At 41.0% G+C, this 12,567-nt stretch overlaps 1 protein-coding gene across 5 annotated transcripts in view; it reads left to right on the top strand.

The window, feature by feature from the left end:
* Positions 1-12,567, top strand: part of OSBPL3 (oxysterol binding protein like 3) — a 199,657-nt gene that overhangs the window by 93,310 nt on the left and 93,780 nt on the right. For all 5 annotated transcript variants that reach the window (XM_070369447.1, XM_070369445.1, XM_070369446.1 and 2 more), the window contains one exon: positions 4,788-5,027. In XM_070369447.1, coding sequence (XP_070225548.1) covers positions 4,935-5,027 — 93 coding nt within the window. In that variant the 5' untranslated portion in view covers positions 4,788-4,934. The remainder of the gene's footprint in view (positions 1-4,787; positions 5,028-12,567) is intronic.

Below are 12,567 nucleotides of genomic sequence, written 5' to 3'. Positions count from 1 at the left end.
TGAGCTCTCAGGGTTGTCTGTGCACTTAAGATTTGTTCACTTTACTATATATAAGTTGACTCAGTGAATATTAAGGGGGAAATATTGTCCTAAGGTTGTTCTCAGTCTATGAGCAAGGAAACTCTTGTATTTTTTTTCAAACCAATAATCTTGAGTTAGAGGTTGTCCATGGGGGATCAAAAGCACCAGTGTTTTTCATGTGTACCTGCCTCTTCAAGACTTACACCACTGGATCTGTGGCCTGGCCGCTGGCCAGTGTCTGTCTCCCTACAGGGCTTTCTCTTTGCCCTTTTACTTAGCTAGTTGGAGTAGATGACACCAGACTTTCATGTGACTCCCCTTTGTCGAGGTCCTCTGTGTAAGGACTCTCATTGAGGTCTTTCCTCTGGTGACCCACCTCCGCGCCCTCCCCCCTGCCCCAGCCAACCCCAGGCCAGCCTGCAGGGTCCCATGAGTTGGAGGCAATAGCTGCCTCATTCCATGCAACCAGCTTACTCCTCTGGTACCTTAGTCTGGGGCTACTACTGCCTTCATTCTTTATTCTGCCCTGATTTAAACATATCCTTTCCCCAGAATTTGACTTCTTTTGACCTTTAAGTTGCCCCTGGTAATTTTGACTGAATTTCTGATGAGGTTAGACAGGAAGGTGCTGGGGGATGAAACATCTATTTCCTTAGGCATCATCTCAAACTCACCCAGGGGTGGATGTGGGCAGGGTTGTAGATGCCCACTTTTTCTTTTACCCAGAAGAGGAGGAGGAGGAGGCAGGGGTGGGCCCACAGCAGATGGTACCTTCAGAGGTCTTTACTCAAAGTTCCAACTTCAATGAGTATGGGATTTAGCTTACTCACAGCTCTGGCCTTAGTTGCTGTTGCCTGCAAGGTGAAGTTTGACAGGGTTAAAAGATAAAGATGACTCTTTTAATCAGATGCCTCTACTCTAGGACAGGATTATGGTGTTTCTGATTTGGCACAGTTTCAGAATTTTGACTCTTGCTTTATGGCCTAAGTGCTCTTTTCTATCCCTCTGCACGTGTCACACTTCACCTTGTCCCGTGCTCTCACTGTTGGCATCTCAGCCTTGAAACAGAACAAAACAAAACAAACACACACACAAAAGTGGAATCCCTTTGTTGGCATTTCTCATCCACTGTGAGACCGGTTGTCATGGCAATGGCTGCCCCCACAGACATTTCATCATTTGGGGTTCCCATCAGGTTTTTCTTTTTCTTTCTTTCTTAAATAGCAACAGCGAACACTGCTTTTAAACACACTGTTGATATATCTTAACAGCCTCTCTTCTCATTTTTAACTGGGCTGCATTTGCTTCTAACTTTAGGTACAATTAGTCACGCCCCATAAGTAAAGCTAACTTCCCAGGAGGCTGGTGTTGGTTTGCTTTTAGTCTTATTTATTGTTGGGATTCGATATATGATGAATACATAGATTTGTAGGGAAACTCTATAAAAGCAACATGGGAATTGAGTTCTATGACTTATAGCTACCTTTATTTTATTTTCTGAGATTTTGATGTTTTTCTTTGTTGTCTTGGTTTTATTTTATGACCTTGGCATACTCATTATTTTAGAAGTGTTAGTGAAAGGAATAGTAGACTTGAGTATTTAACAATTAACCAGAAGTTTGATATAATATTTAACTAGCTTGTTCCTGGACAGCTATATAATTCTTTATTATTTACTAAGAACCAAATAAATTAGATTAAAAAATTTTTCAATTATTGTTAACATGCTTGGGAAAGTTGTAGAAGTTTTTTGAACTTAGTGTGTTAAATAAAAGTCTGAAGGCAAAACCTAAACATGTTAGTCATCCTTAACTCAGGGCTGTGGATGAAGGCAGTGGTTCCCCTCTAAAGAGCTGAAGGGTTGGCCAGGGGCAGTACAGCCAACCACTTGTAAATGTAACCAAAGGAGGCTGGCACCAAACCCAGGTTCAACTGCTCCCTGCTCAAAAGGCCAGAACTCAAGAGACAAGAGTTGGTGGAAAAGGAAAAATTGCTTTATTCAGGAGGCCAGCAACCTGGGAAGATGGTGGACTAATGTCCTAAGACCATCTCCAAGTTGCCAGTTGGGAGACAAAGGTTTTAAAGACAGTGAGAGTGAGGGGGCTGCGGGGTGTGTGATCAGCTTTTGCACAGTCCTCATACTGATTGGCATCAAGGTGAAGTTTCAAACATCACCAGTCTTCTAGTTTCAACCCAGTCGGGGGTCTCCATGCTTGTGGTCAGCAGTTTTCATCTGGTGGGGTCCTGATTTCAGCAAAAACAGGTTTGAGTCCTTTATATCTTTAATGGAACTGGGAGTTCAGTGACTCTGCTGGTTTATGGTCTAAATTGTTACCAGTTTCCTGGCCCCAAAGCCATTCTTTGTTTCTACATCATCACATTTCCTAATCATTAACTCTTGAGCCAGCCTTTTGAGACTCAGGGGAGACCTAGGAAACTAAAGCTTTCCTATAAACAAGAGGCAGGCGGAGGACGTGGGGATGGGGATTGGTGACGTAACAGTCTCAGAAACTTGGTCTGTCCTGCGAAGGCTCCACAGGCTCCTGTCTTGTTTCTTTGATACTCTTCAATCCTGAGGAGGAACAGTGTGAAACAAGAAAGGGAATAAAGTTTTGGATAGGGAGATTAATCACCAGTTCAGCATGGAACTCAGTTTCAGGGGACTCGGTTTCATAAAGGGGTCTCTGCGTCTGTCCTGTCCATCCCCTTCCCCACCAGAGATACCCGCCACCTTGGAGATCGGTGCTGTGGAAAAGATGGAGCATTGCCTCTTCAGAGCTGGCTTCTGATGCGCTCCCTCCTGAGTCTTCCTAGCTTAGCTCCTCAGTTCTCTTAGGTCCCAGAGATGGGGCAGTAGCTGTTCTCACCAGCCCTGGCTACCCAGGCATGCTCATTTCCAGCACCAAGGTTATAGGCCCGGCATCTAGCCTGGATTCAGTCACTTGCCGGCTGTGTGGTTGGTCAAGTGACCTAACTTCTTAGGAACTTGGCTTTTTCCCCTGTAAAACACAGATCATACCCATCCCATCAGACTTGGATGAAATGAGACACTGTGTGGGGAACCCATATTAAAGTGCTTGGCCGTAAGTAGTACGGACTCACCAGATGACCACTGCTTTAGTTTTGTGCTTAGCTGCTCAGTTGCGCCCACCAGGCTCCTCTGTCCAGGAATCAAACTGGGGTCTCCTGCATTGCAGGTGAATTCTTTACCAGCTGAGCTACCAGGGAAGCCCTTACTAATATACTAATAGATGATATGGAAAATTCTGCTTTCCCCATGGTTTTTGTTACACCATGTTGTAGTTTTTTTTAGATGTCTCCAGAAACCTTTGGTAGAACAAATTCCCCAACCACATCCCCTGAAAAAAATAGAAAGGGATTTTTAAAAATTGTAGTAAAATATACATAACATGAAATTAACTTTTTAACCATTTTCAAGTATATAATTCAGTGACATTTAGTACTTTCACAATATACTTGTTCCAGAACATTTTAATCACCATTAAAGGAAACCCTGTAGCTGAACTCTATTCCTCAAATCCCCCAGCCCCTGACAACCACTAATTGGCTTTCTGTCTCTATGGATTTGCCTGCTTTGGATGTTTCATATAAATAGAAACATAATATGTGGGGTATTTTTTATGTCTGGCTGTTTCATTTAGCATAATGTTTTAGGGTTCATTTATGTTATAGCTTGTGTCAGTACTTCATTCCTTTTAATTACTGAATAAATAATTCCATTGTGTGATTATACTGTTTTAGTCTGTTTGGGCTGTTCTAACAAAATGTCGCAGACTGGATGGCATATAAGCAATAGAAATTTATTCCTCACAGGACTAGAGGCTGGAAGTCCAAGATGAGGATGTCAGTATGGTCAGAGTACCCTCTTTGGGTGGCAGGCTTATCATGGTAGCCTCACATGGTGGAAGGGGCTGGGGACTTCTGGGGTCTCTTTCATAAGGGCAGTAATTCCATTCATGAGGGCTCTTCCCTCAGGACCTAACACTTCCCCAAACCCCTACCTTCTAATACAATCTCATTGGGCATTAGGATTTCAACATATGAATTTGGATGGTGGGGTTGGGGGGAGGCACAAACATCTAGACCCTTATCATTTACAGTATGTAATTTATTCGTTTATCAGTTGATGGACATTTGGGTTATTTTTGCCTTTGGCTATTGTGAGTAAATAGCATTGCTGTGAACCTTCTTGCACAAGTTTTTGTTAGAATACTTTTTTTAAATTCTTTTGGTATATACCTAGGAGTATGTGCTGAATCATAGGATAATTCTATGTTTAACTTCTAAAAATCTCCCAGACTGTTGTCAACTGCAGCTGCACCATTTTGAATTTCTAGCAGGAATACCTGGAGGTTCCAGTTTCTTCCAACACTTGTTATTTTGCAGGTTTTTTATTATATCTATCATCCTGGGTATGAAGTGGTATCTCACTGTGATTTGGGATTTTTTTATGGTACAGATTTTCTATGTGTCTGGACTCAGATTTTCTGCTAGTGTTCTTAAGCCTGTCATATTGCAAAGCTACATGAAAACCCACATTCATGAAAAACCACCACCATAATTTTCAATAAGAGATAGGTATAAAGCATCTTTTTCTTCCCAGCCCCTGATGTGACTAACCATCATGGATCGTAATGGATCTGTAATCTGTAGTGTAGATAAACCACTTTCAGACATTCAGTGGCTAATTATAGATGATGTCTGATGCCTGGACCTTTTTGTTAATTCTTTTATTTTGGTTTTAGGGATTTCTTCTAGGGCATCCAAAATGCTTTTAAAACATATTGGATAAAAGCTGAGCCACCTGCCTGTCTGGGACTTCCATACTCCCTGCTCCACTGTCTTCTGATGGCATTCTGACTACACTGAGGCCAAGTGACACGCTATTCAGGATGAGTGATGAGAAGAGCCTTGCGGTATCCCAAAAATTGGTCTCACCTTCAAGGAGCACAAGCAGCTGCTCTTCCAAGCAAGGAAGTCGACAGGTAAAGTTTAATGGAAATTTCAAGAGCAAATTTAAATCAAGAAGTTTGCAGATTAAAATGTGTACATTTACTTGGGAACTCCTACTTCTCATTTTAGGAACATTTGCTTTTAGTCATATCTTAGTTATCTGAGAGGAGTAAATTTTAGAAAATTTTCATAATGCAGCTTGAGAGTCTGAAAATTTGTATTTGGCTGTTTGCATTATTTTATTCAATTGTTGCCACTGTCTTCCAACACAGATATTGATATTCCTGTTTTCTCTGTAAGGAAGCTGAGTCAGACCAACCAAGTTATTCTGCCTGAGGACACACAGATTGTCTATTAAGTGGCAGAAACAAGAAACCAGAGCTCATTCTGTTTGACTTCAGAGCCCACACTTTCTTTATACCCCGCTAACCAAAACAAAAAAGCAAACAATCACTTTTCCAGTAATTATAACATCCTCCTGCCCTCCTTTCCTTCCTTTTACCAAACCTTTTATGACTGCTTCCAGCCACAGAATGCCCCCTTATAACTTGGAGTCTCACCTGCTTCACTTCTCTAATGGGCAAGGGAAGCAAGTCAACAGAGAACTGGTCAAAAGGAATTAAGTAGGAAGAAGTGAAACAAAGGACTGAATAATTAACTCCTAAATAACTGTCAGCTAATTATATGTTGTTCCTTGGTTTCCTTTCTTAAAAAATCCCTGTTGGCAGAATTTGCTGGTTTTAGATCTGTGGCAGTAAATGCACATTAATCATTATAATTCTTTCACCTTCAGTTAAGTAGAGAGTGGGCTGTCCAAAAGCTGTGGGTTTAAAGCAAAGTGGTCTCAGAGCCTTTTCAATGTCTGCAGGCTGTGCTGGCCTTGCCTTTCCTCCATGGGACACACTGACCTAAATTGACCCTGAGTCCTTGATTCCAGATTTGGAAGCAACAGTCAAGCAACCACCCACCTCCGCACATCCACACATTTATGACACGTCATCACGGGTCTTTCCATTCCAACACTGCCTCGGACAGGGAGCTTGTCACCTCTCAATACTGCTTTGTAGTAATAGAACCTATAATTCCAGACAAATGAGATTTTGCCATAGGGGCATTTGAGGAGTTCTCCAAGGTCTCCCCTGAGAGGTTAGGAAGAATAATTTTTTCACCCATTACTGTCATCACCTGCTTCTGGGGTTAAAAACAAATGACGAAAATTACTCCTTGTCTAATGCATCATGTGCTGTGCTGTGCTATGCTTAGTCGCTCAGTTGTGTTCAACTCTTTGTGACCCTGTGGACTCTAGCCCTTCAGGCTCCTCTGTCCATGGGATTCTCCAGGCAAGAATACTGGAGTGGCTTGCCATGCCCTCCTCCAGAATACATCATGGCTCCCTAGGAATTCTAGTTTCATGAGGGTGGCTAATCTCACCCTCTTTGTCAGCTTTTCATGAGAGTGTTTCTTTCCGTCAGCCACAACTCTGGTTGGGATTAAAGCAAAGTGTATTATTTTCCCCCAATGTTTTGCACTTAGTAGCATCTATTCCAGAGAAGGCAATGGCACCCCACTCCAGTACTCTTGCCTGGAAAATCCCATGGATGGAGGAGCCCAGAAGGCTGCAGTCCATGGTGTCACTGAGGGTCAGACACGACTGAGCGACTTTCAATTTTCACTTTCATGCATTGGAGAAGGAAATGGCAACCCACTCCAGTGTTCTTGCCTGGAGAATCCCAGGGACGGGACATCCTGGTGGGCTGCCATCTATGGGGTAGCACAGAGTCGGACATGACTGAAGTGACTCAGCAGCAGTAGCATCTATTCCTGTGTCCTCCTTGGATGAAGGGATAGCATGTGATTCATTCAAGCAGCCAGTGCTTATATATAACAGCATAGCAGTTGGAGCAGGAAAATGAAATTCTAGGACTGAATACCACAGAAACATGTTTTTGATGTGTTACTGGAAACGGATTGATTTGGTTTTTCACAGAGCTTTTATTTTTGAGTTCCAACATAAAGAGTAAGAAGAATATGCGTAATGCCTCACCGTTTTTTCTGACTTAGAATGAGTTGATCATTCAGCCATTCATTCATCAAATGGTCATCGTTTATATTTAGGATCTCTCAATTTAATGTGTATGTTATTTTGCTTTATAAATATCAATACTTATGCTTTTGCTCTGTGGCAGAGAAGATGGAGAATTTAATAAGTTTATTCCAACTCTGGATCTTCCCTGGTGGCTTAGCGGTAAAGAATCCACCTGCAACGCAGGAGATACAGGTTCAATTCCTGGGTCAAGAAGATCCCCTGGAGGAGGGAGTGGCAACCCACTCCAGTATTCTTGCCCGAAAAAAATCCCACAGACTGAGGAGGCTTGCAGGCTGCAGTCTATGAGGTTGCAAAGAGTCAGACATGACTGAAGCAACTGAGCGTGGTAGCACGGCAAAGCATTCCAACTTTAACCTGAATCTAGTTGTGGTGGTGGTGGTGGTGTAGTTGCTAAGTTGTGTTCGACTCTTGCGACCCCATGGACTATAGCCCGCCAGGTTCCTCTGTCCATGGGATTCTCCAGGAAGAGTACTGGAGTGGGTTGCCATTTCCTTCTCCAAAATCTAGTTATAAAGCCATGTTTATTTTTTAGGAATCTTTTCTTATTATGTCCATTTTTCCATCCTTCTGTCAAAATGAGTGTTCTGTTACAGGATTGGCTCAGCTTTTCCCTCTGTGTTGTTCACCTTGGCAATTCACGTCCATTTCTCCATCACACACTATCCCACTATTGTCTTTTAGTCTCTGAACATGCTGCAGAAATGCAGGGACCATGGAAGTTCTTACTTCAGGACTCTTGGGGAACACAGCCTTATCCAGGGGTCTTTCAGATTCTAAACATAATGATCACACTGTGTTTCCAATCTCTGGATAGTTTAAGTTCAACATTTAAAACTTTAAGATTTATATATAATAAATTATATTTGAGGAATTTTAAAATACAGCCAATGAAGATAACCTGTGTAACAACCTACTTGTTTTTAAATCTCCAGATTGAAGTCATTTTTAGGTTCTGTTCATTCCATCTGGAGGAGATAAGTCAGATGTTAAATTTACTGGCCATCTTCGTTAGTGCTAGTGTTTCTTATGTACTTTGGAATTACAGTTTAGGGTGTGATTTTGCACTTGCTTTCCCTTTATCTCTCTCTCTGTACTCATCCTGCCCTAGCTCAGAATTTCCTATTACCTACTTCCTATCTCTGATGATCCCAGACCAGAGTAAAATTTGTTTGTAGCTGGGACCTCTGTTCACATCAGCTACAACTATCTAAGAACCACCACCAGGCCAGCACGCAGTATGGTCAGATCCTGGTGCTGAGGCTGTCTGCCTCCTGCCATCTCCCTGGATAGGCAGATTATAAAGTCTTTTATCATGGTGTACGGCTTCCCCCTCCACATTCTCTGATTTCCAGCAGTAAGCTAGCTCAGGTCTCAGGCTTTTTCTGGGGATATTTTTAGCTTTATGAGCACACAGGAGTAGATAGAACTCCTGGACATCTCTGTCTGCAGTATTCTTTGCATTTCTATTTTGTGTCTTACCCATGAGATAATTAACCTTTCTTTTTTTTTTTTTTAATCACACAGACATACCAAAGGGAAAAAACCCTACATTTTTATATCTTTGTATATTTTTCATGTTTGGAGCTCATATGGTGACAGGGAAGCGGCATTAAATGTATAAACTTTCAGTACAGACTTGGCTGAAAGACTTGGTCTTCTAGAGTCATTTTCATATAAATTCTCATCCACCATCACCAGGTGACATTAGGTCTCTATATGCCAGCCACCCGGCGCTCTTTCAGTTTCTCCTACTGAATTTGCCCTTGTCCTTGTTTCTTGAACTGAACTTGAACTTGTTTTTCCTCTCCAAGAACCTCCTCACATAAAATCTCAAGGAGCCCTTATTTATGTGTGGATACTCTCCTCTCTAAATATCTGTTAGAGGAGTTTGCCTCCTTAAAGGATAAAATGATGAGATCTGGGTGTTAAATGTGATCTGTGTTTTTCACTTCTACAAACTGAATCTAAGATGTAGTGTACAAATTACAGCCTTGAAAACCCAAGCAAAAGGGTACTGTGATCTTTTAACTTGAATAATAGGACTTTTGAAATTTCATATGCAGAATGCCTCGTTTTGTCAGTGGGAACAGTCCATAAATATAATTTTATCAAGATAATTTTAGGAAGTTATGCCTAGTGATTAGAACTTGAACACTCCAATCTTGGTTCCACTTGATATTTGTTTCTGCAACCTTAGATTCTCTAAAACTTCAGCTTTCTCATCAATGAAATGGGAATAATCGTTCTTTTCTCATAGGATTATTGTGAGGATTAGAACTAAAGCATTTAATCTAGGGTTAGATTCATAGTAGGTGATGAATTCATATTAACATTTATTTTTATTATAGTTGACATTACTTTGAATTTCATTCCTATTTGTAGAAAACCTAAAATTTCATAGTGAAGAGTTCTACTTTGTGTCCCAGAAACTTTTGCAGCTATCATACATGTGCCTACCCAAACCTCTGTAGTATTGTGCAGAAGTCCACGGAAGTATACAATGTGTATATGAATGTGTACTTTTTAAATGTATCTTATTTTATACACATTAACAAAGTACTTTTAGAGAAGAATGTAATAGAATTTAAAATATATGAGCTACATTTGATATATTGAACATCTGTACCTAAAACCTGTACCTAAAAACAAGAGAAAACCTGTACCTAAAACAAGAGAAAACAGGAATTAAATTCTGAATCCATTCTCTTTTGCTCGGCCTTGTCCTTGCACGGGTGTGTGTTTTTCACTTTTCCCCATGCCAACACCTAGCTATTGGTAGTTGCTACTCAGAGCATTGTGTTTGGAAGTATTCTGCAGTTGAGTCTGGGTTCAGTGGGAGAGAATGCCCTGTGTTCAGCTATGGCTGTGGGCACAGGCAGGGTGAACGGTGGCATGGGTGCCACATTTTCACCCCTTAGTGATATTAGCAGGTTGAAATCAAGAGATGACTGCTACAGTCTTTATATTCTGCCATTGGAGGAACTTCTGGCAAGTGAGGTTCACCTCAGTTCTCCATCTATTAAATGGAGACAAAACTCACCTCCCATTTCCTCTTTAGGGATGAGAGAGAATATTTAGTATTTTCACTGGCTAAAAGCCAGTGAAACTCACTGGAGAAAGGTCCTCTGTAAATTTTAGAAACAATTATTAATGAGCTCCCTTTACTTTGGCCAATTACAGACCCAGAACTGAAATACTCTCGTTTTAAGGACCCTGATACTCTGCACAAGAAGTGGATCTTTTTGAAGTAGACCATCTTTCAGATACAGCATCTTAACTCAATAGGAATCTATTCTCCTTGCAGGAAATCCCCAACTAAAGGAACTCAGCTTATACAAAGAATAGATTATTGATCCCTTCTGACTGTTGTCTTCATACCCCATTCCTTATAGTGTTCAAAGTCAGTCTTTGCTTCACTGTTTTCTTCTCATCCCAGACTTTGGCTCAGCTCTCCCCTTTAGCTAGACTGATTCATGTGAAACTGTTCTACCTTTTAGAATTTTGTGATTTTTCTTGAATCATTTATTGCTTTATCTCTTTAAAAATAATTTTTATAAAATTAATACTATATGCTCACTGTACGTAATTTCCAACATACATGCAATGTATGTGAATTGCAGTACTTTAAAGTGGCTGTTTGATAGGTCAAAGTGAAGCTGAGAATGACCGTTGATGATGGAGGTCATTGGTGACATTGCCAAGAGGTTTCCTTGGAGTGGGGGGTGTGAAAGGCTGGTTCAAGTCCGTTCATGAGAAAACAGGAACAGAGAAAGAGGGTACCCCAGTTCTGTCAGGCCTACAGATAGGAGTTGAGAAAAGCCTTTACAAATGTTCTGTTTGGGAACCTTCAGTTTGGCTAATGCCATGCTTAATGGCAACCCACTCCAGTGTTCTTGCCTGGAGAATCCCAGGGACGGGAGCCTTGTGGGCTGCCATCTATGGGGTCGCACAGAGTCGGACATGACTGAAGTGACTTAGCAGCAGCAGCAGAAGCAGCATGCTTAACACAGTCCTGTTCTCTCCTCTCCTTTGGTTAATTCACTGGTTGAATGAGTATATGGTTCTTTGAATCCTGGGTCTTATTTACACATCTTTTGAGCTCTCATGGCACAAGCACAGGACTTTGTACATAGCAACTGCAAATTATTGGGCTGAATTTACTGAACACCAGCAGCAAATATCCCTGTCTCAAGGGCAGGTTGGAATGTATGGCCAGGACACGTGGGGAACAGAAGCAAAAGATTACACATTCCCAAGCTCCCTCCTTCCAGTGACAGATATCTAACAAGGATTTCAAAAAATGAACAAAGACCTCTGTGTTGAGTGAGTTTTCCTTTTTTTATGGCAAGTGATGAAATCTCTAAATGTTTTCTCCGAACAACCTGCTCTATTGGAAAGTATGGAACAGAAGACTGTCTTTGTTGAAACTGACTTGTGTTCACATTGGCTCTGCTTTTTGCTAGCTGGATGACCTTGCCGTGTAATAGAAAACCTCTGAGCCTGTGATATATAGGTAATTTTGCTTCCTTTTGAGATCTAAGTGAAATAATAAATACGAAGTACCTAAGCTAGCACATGCTACACATTTGATAATGGTGGATTAAATGAGTGGATAAGCTTGTGGTTACTAGGTAGAAAGACTGCAATTCACAAAGCTCTGTACATATATTAAGGGATGTCTAAGTGGGAGAGAGAATTGCTATTTTGAAACTTGTAAAAGATGAGTAATTTCCTCTTGTCTTTTTCCCACTGCCGCCTTACATTTCCTTCCTAGAACTTTCAAAGTAGCACATTTCAGAAGCCAGATTGTACTAGAGTTGAATGAATAGGTTTTTTTCCTCTTTCTTTCTCCTTTATTTATTTATTTTTTGGGTCTTTTTTGAAAGAGTTCTATATGCCCTAAGTTTTATTTCTTCCTTATCCATTGAGAACCTATTATTAAAAGACCATGAGCAGGGGATGTGAAGCTATTAAAGACAGGACAGCTGAACAGACCACTACAAACGAGAAATCGCAGACTGTGAATTAAAGACAACATAGCTTCCGTTATTTTTCTTTTTAACGCGTTGTAGCATTTGCTGTGTAAGAAATCAGGAAATGACTCCTTCCAAAATAATTAACAAATACTTCACTCATTATTGCAGGAGATTTGAAATGGAGGGGTCTATTGCTACATAAATCTCCATACAATTATGCAATTTATTCTTGTTGCCCTCTTGTCCCTGGGGTAAACTGAAGTGGAACTTTGAGCTCTCCCAGGGTCACCTGATGAGGATTTATTTATGCAGGCTCTTAGATTATGCTGCACTCAAGGGAGCCCATACTGGCTGGGCTTGGTGCCAGAACCCTTAAAACATTGAATGGGAGTTGAATGGGAGAGAATTTGCCAAGAAGAATGAATTAAAGCTATAATGTTCAGGTGTTTGTAATTTCAGCTATCTGGGTACTGAAAATATGTAGTCCCA

Source organism: Bos mutus, chromosome 4, assembly GCF_027580195.1.
Source record: "Bos mutus isolate GX-2022 chromosome 4, NWIPB_WYAK_1.1, whole genome shotgun sequence".
Lineage (NCBI taxonomy): Eukaryota > Metazoa > Chordata > Mammalia > Artiodactyla > Bovidae > Bos > Bos mutus.
The sequence above is the reverse complement of the archived record's forward strand: the minus strand, read 5'-3'. Positions and strand labels throughout refer to the sequence as shown.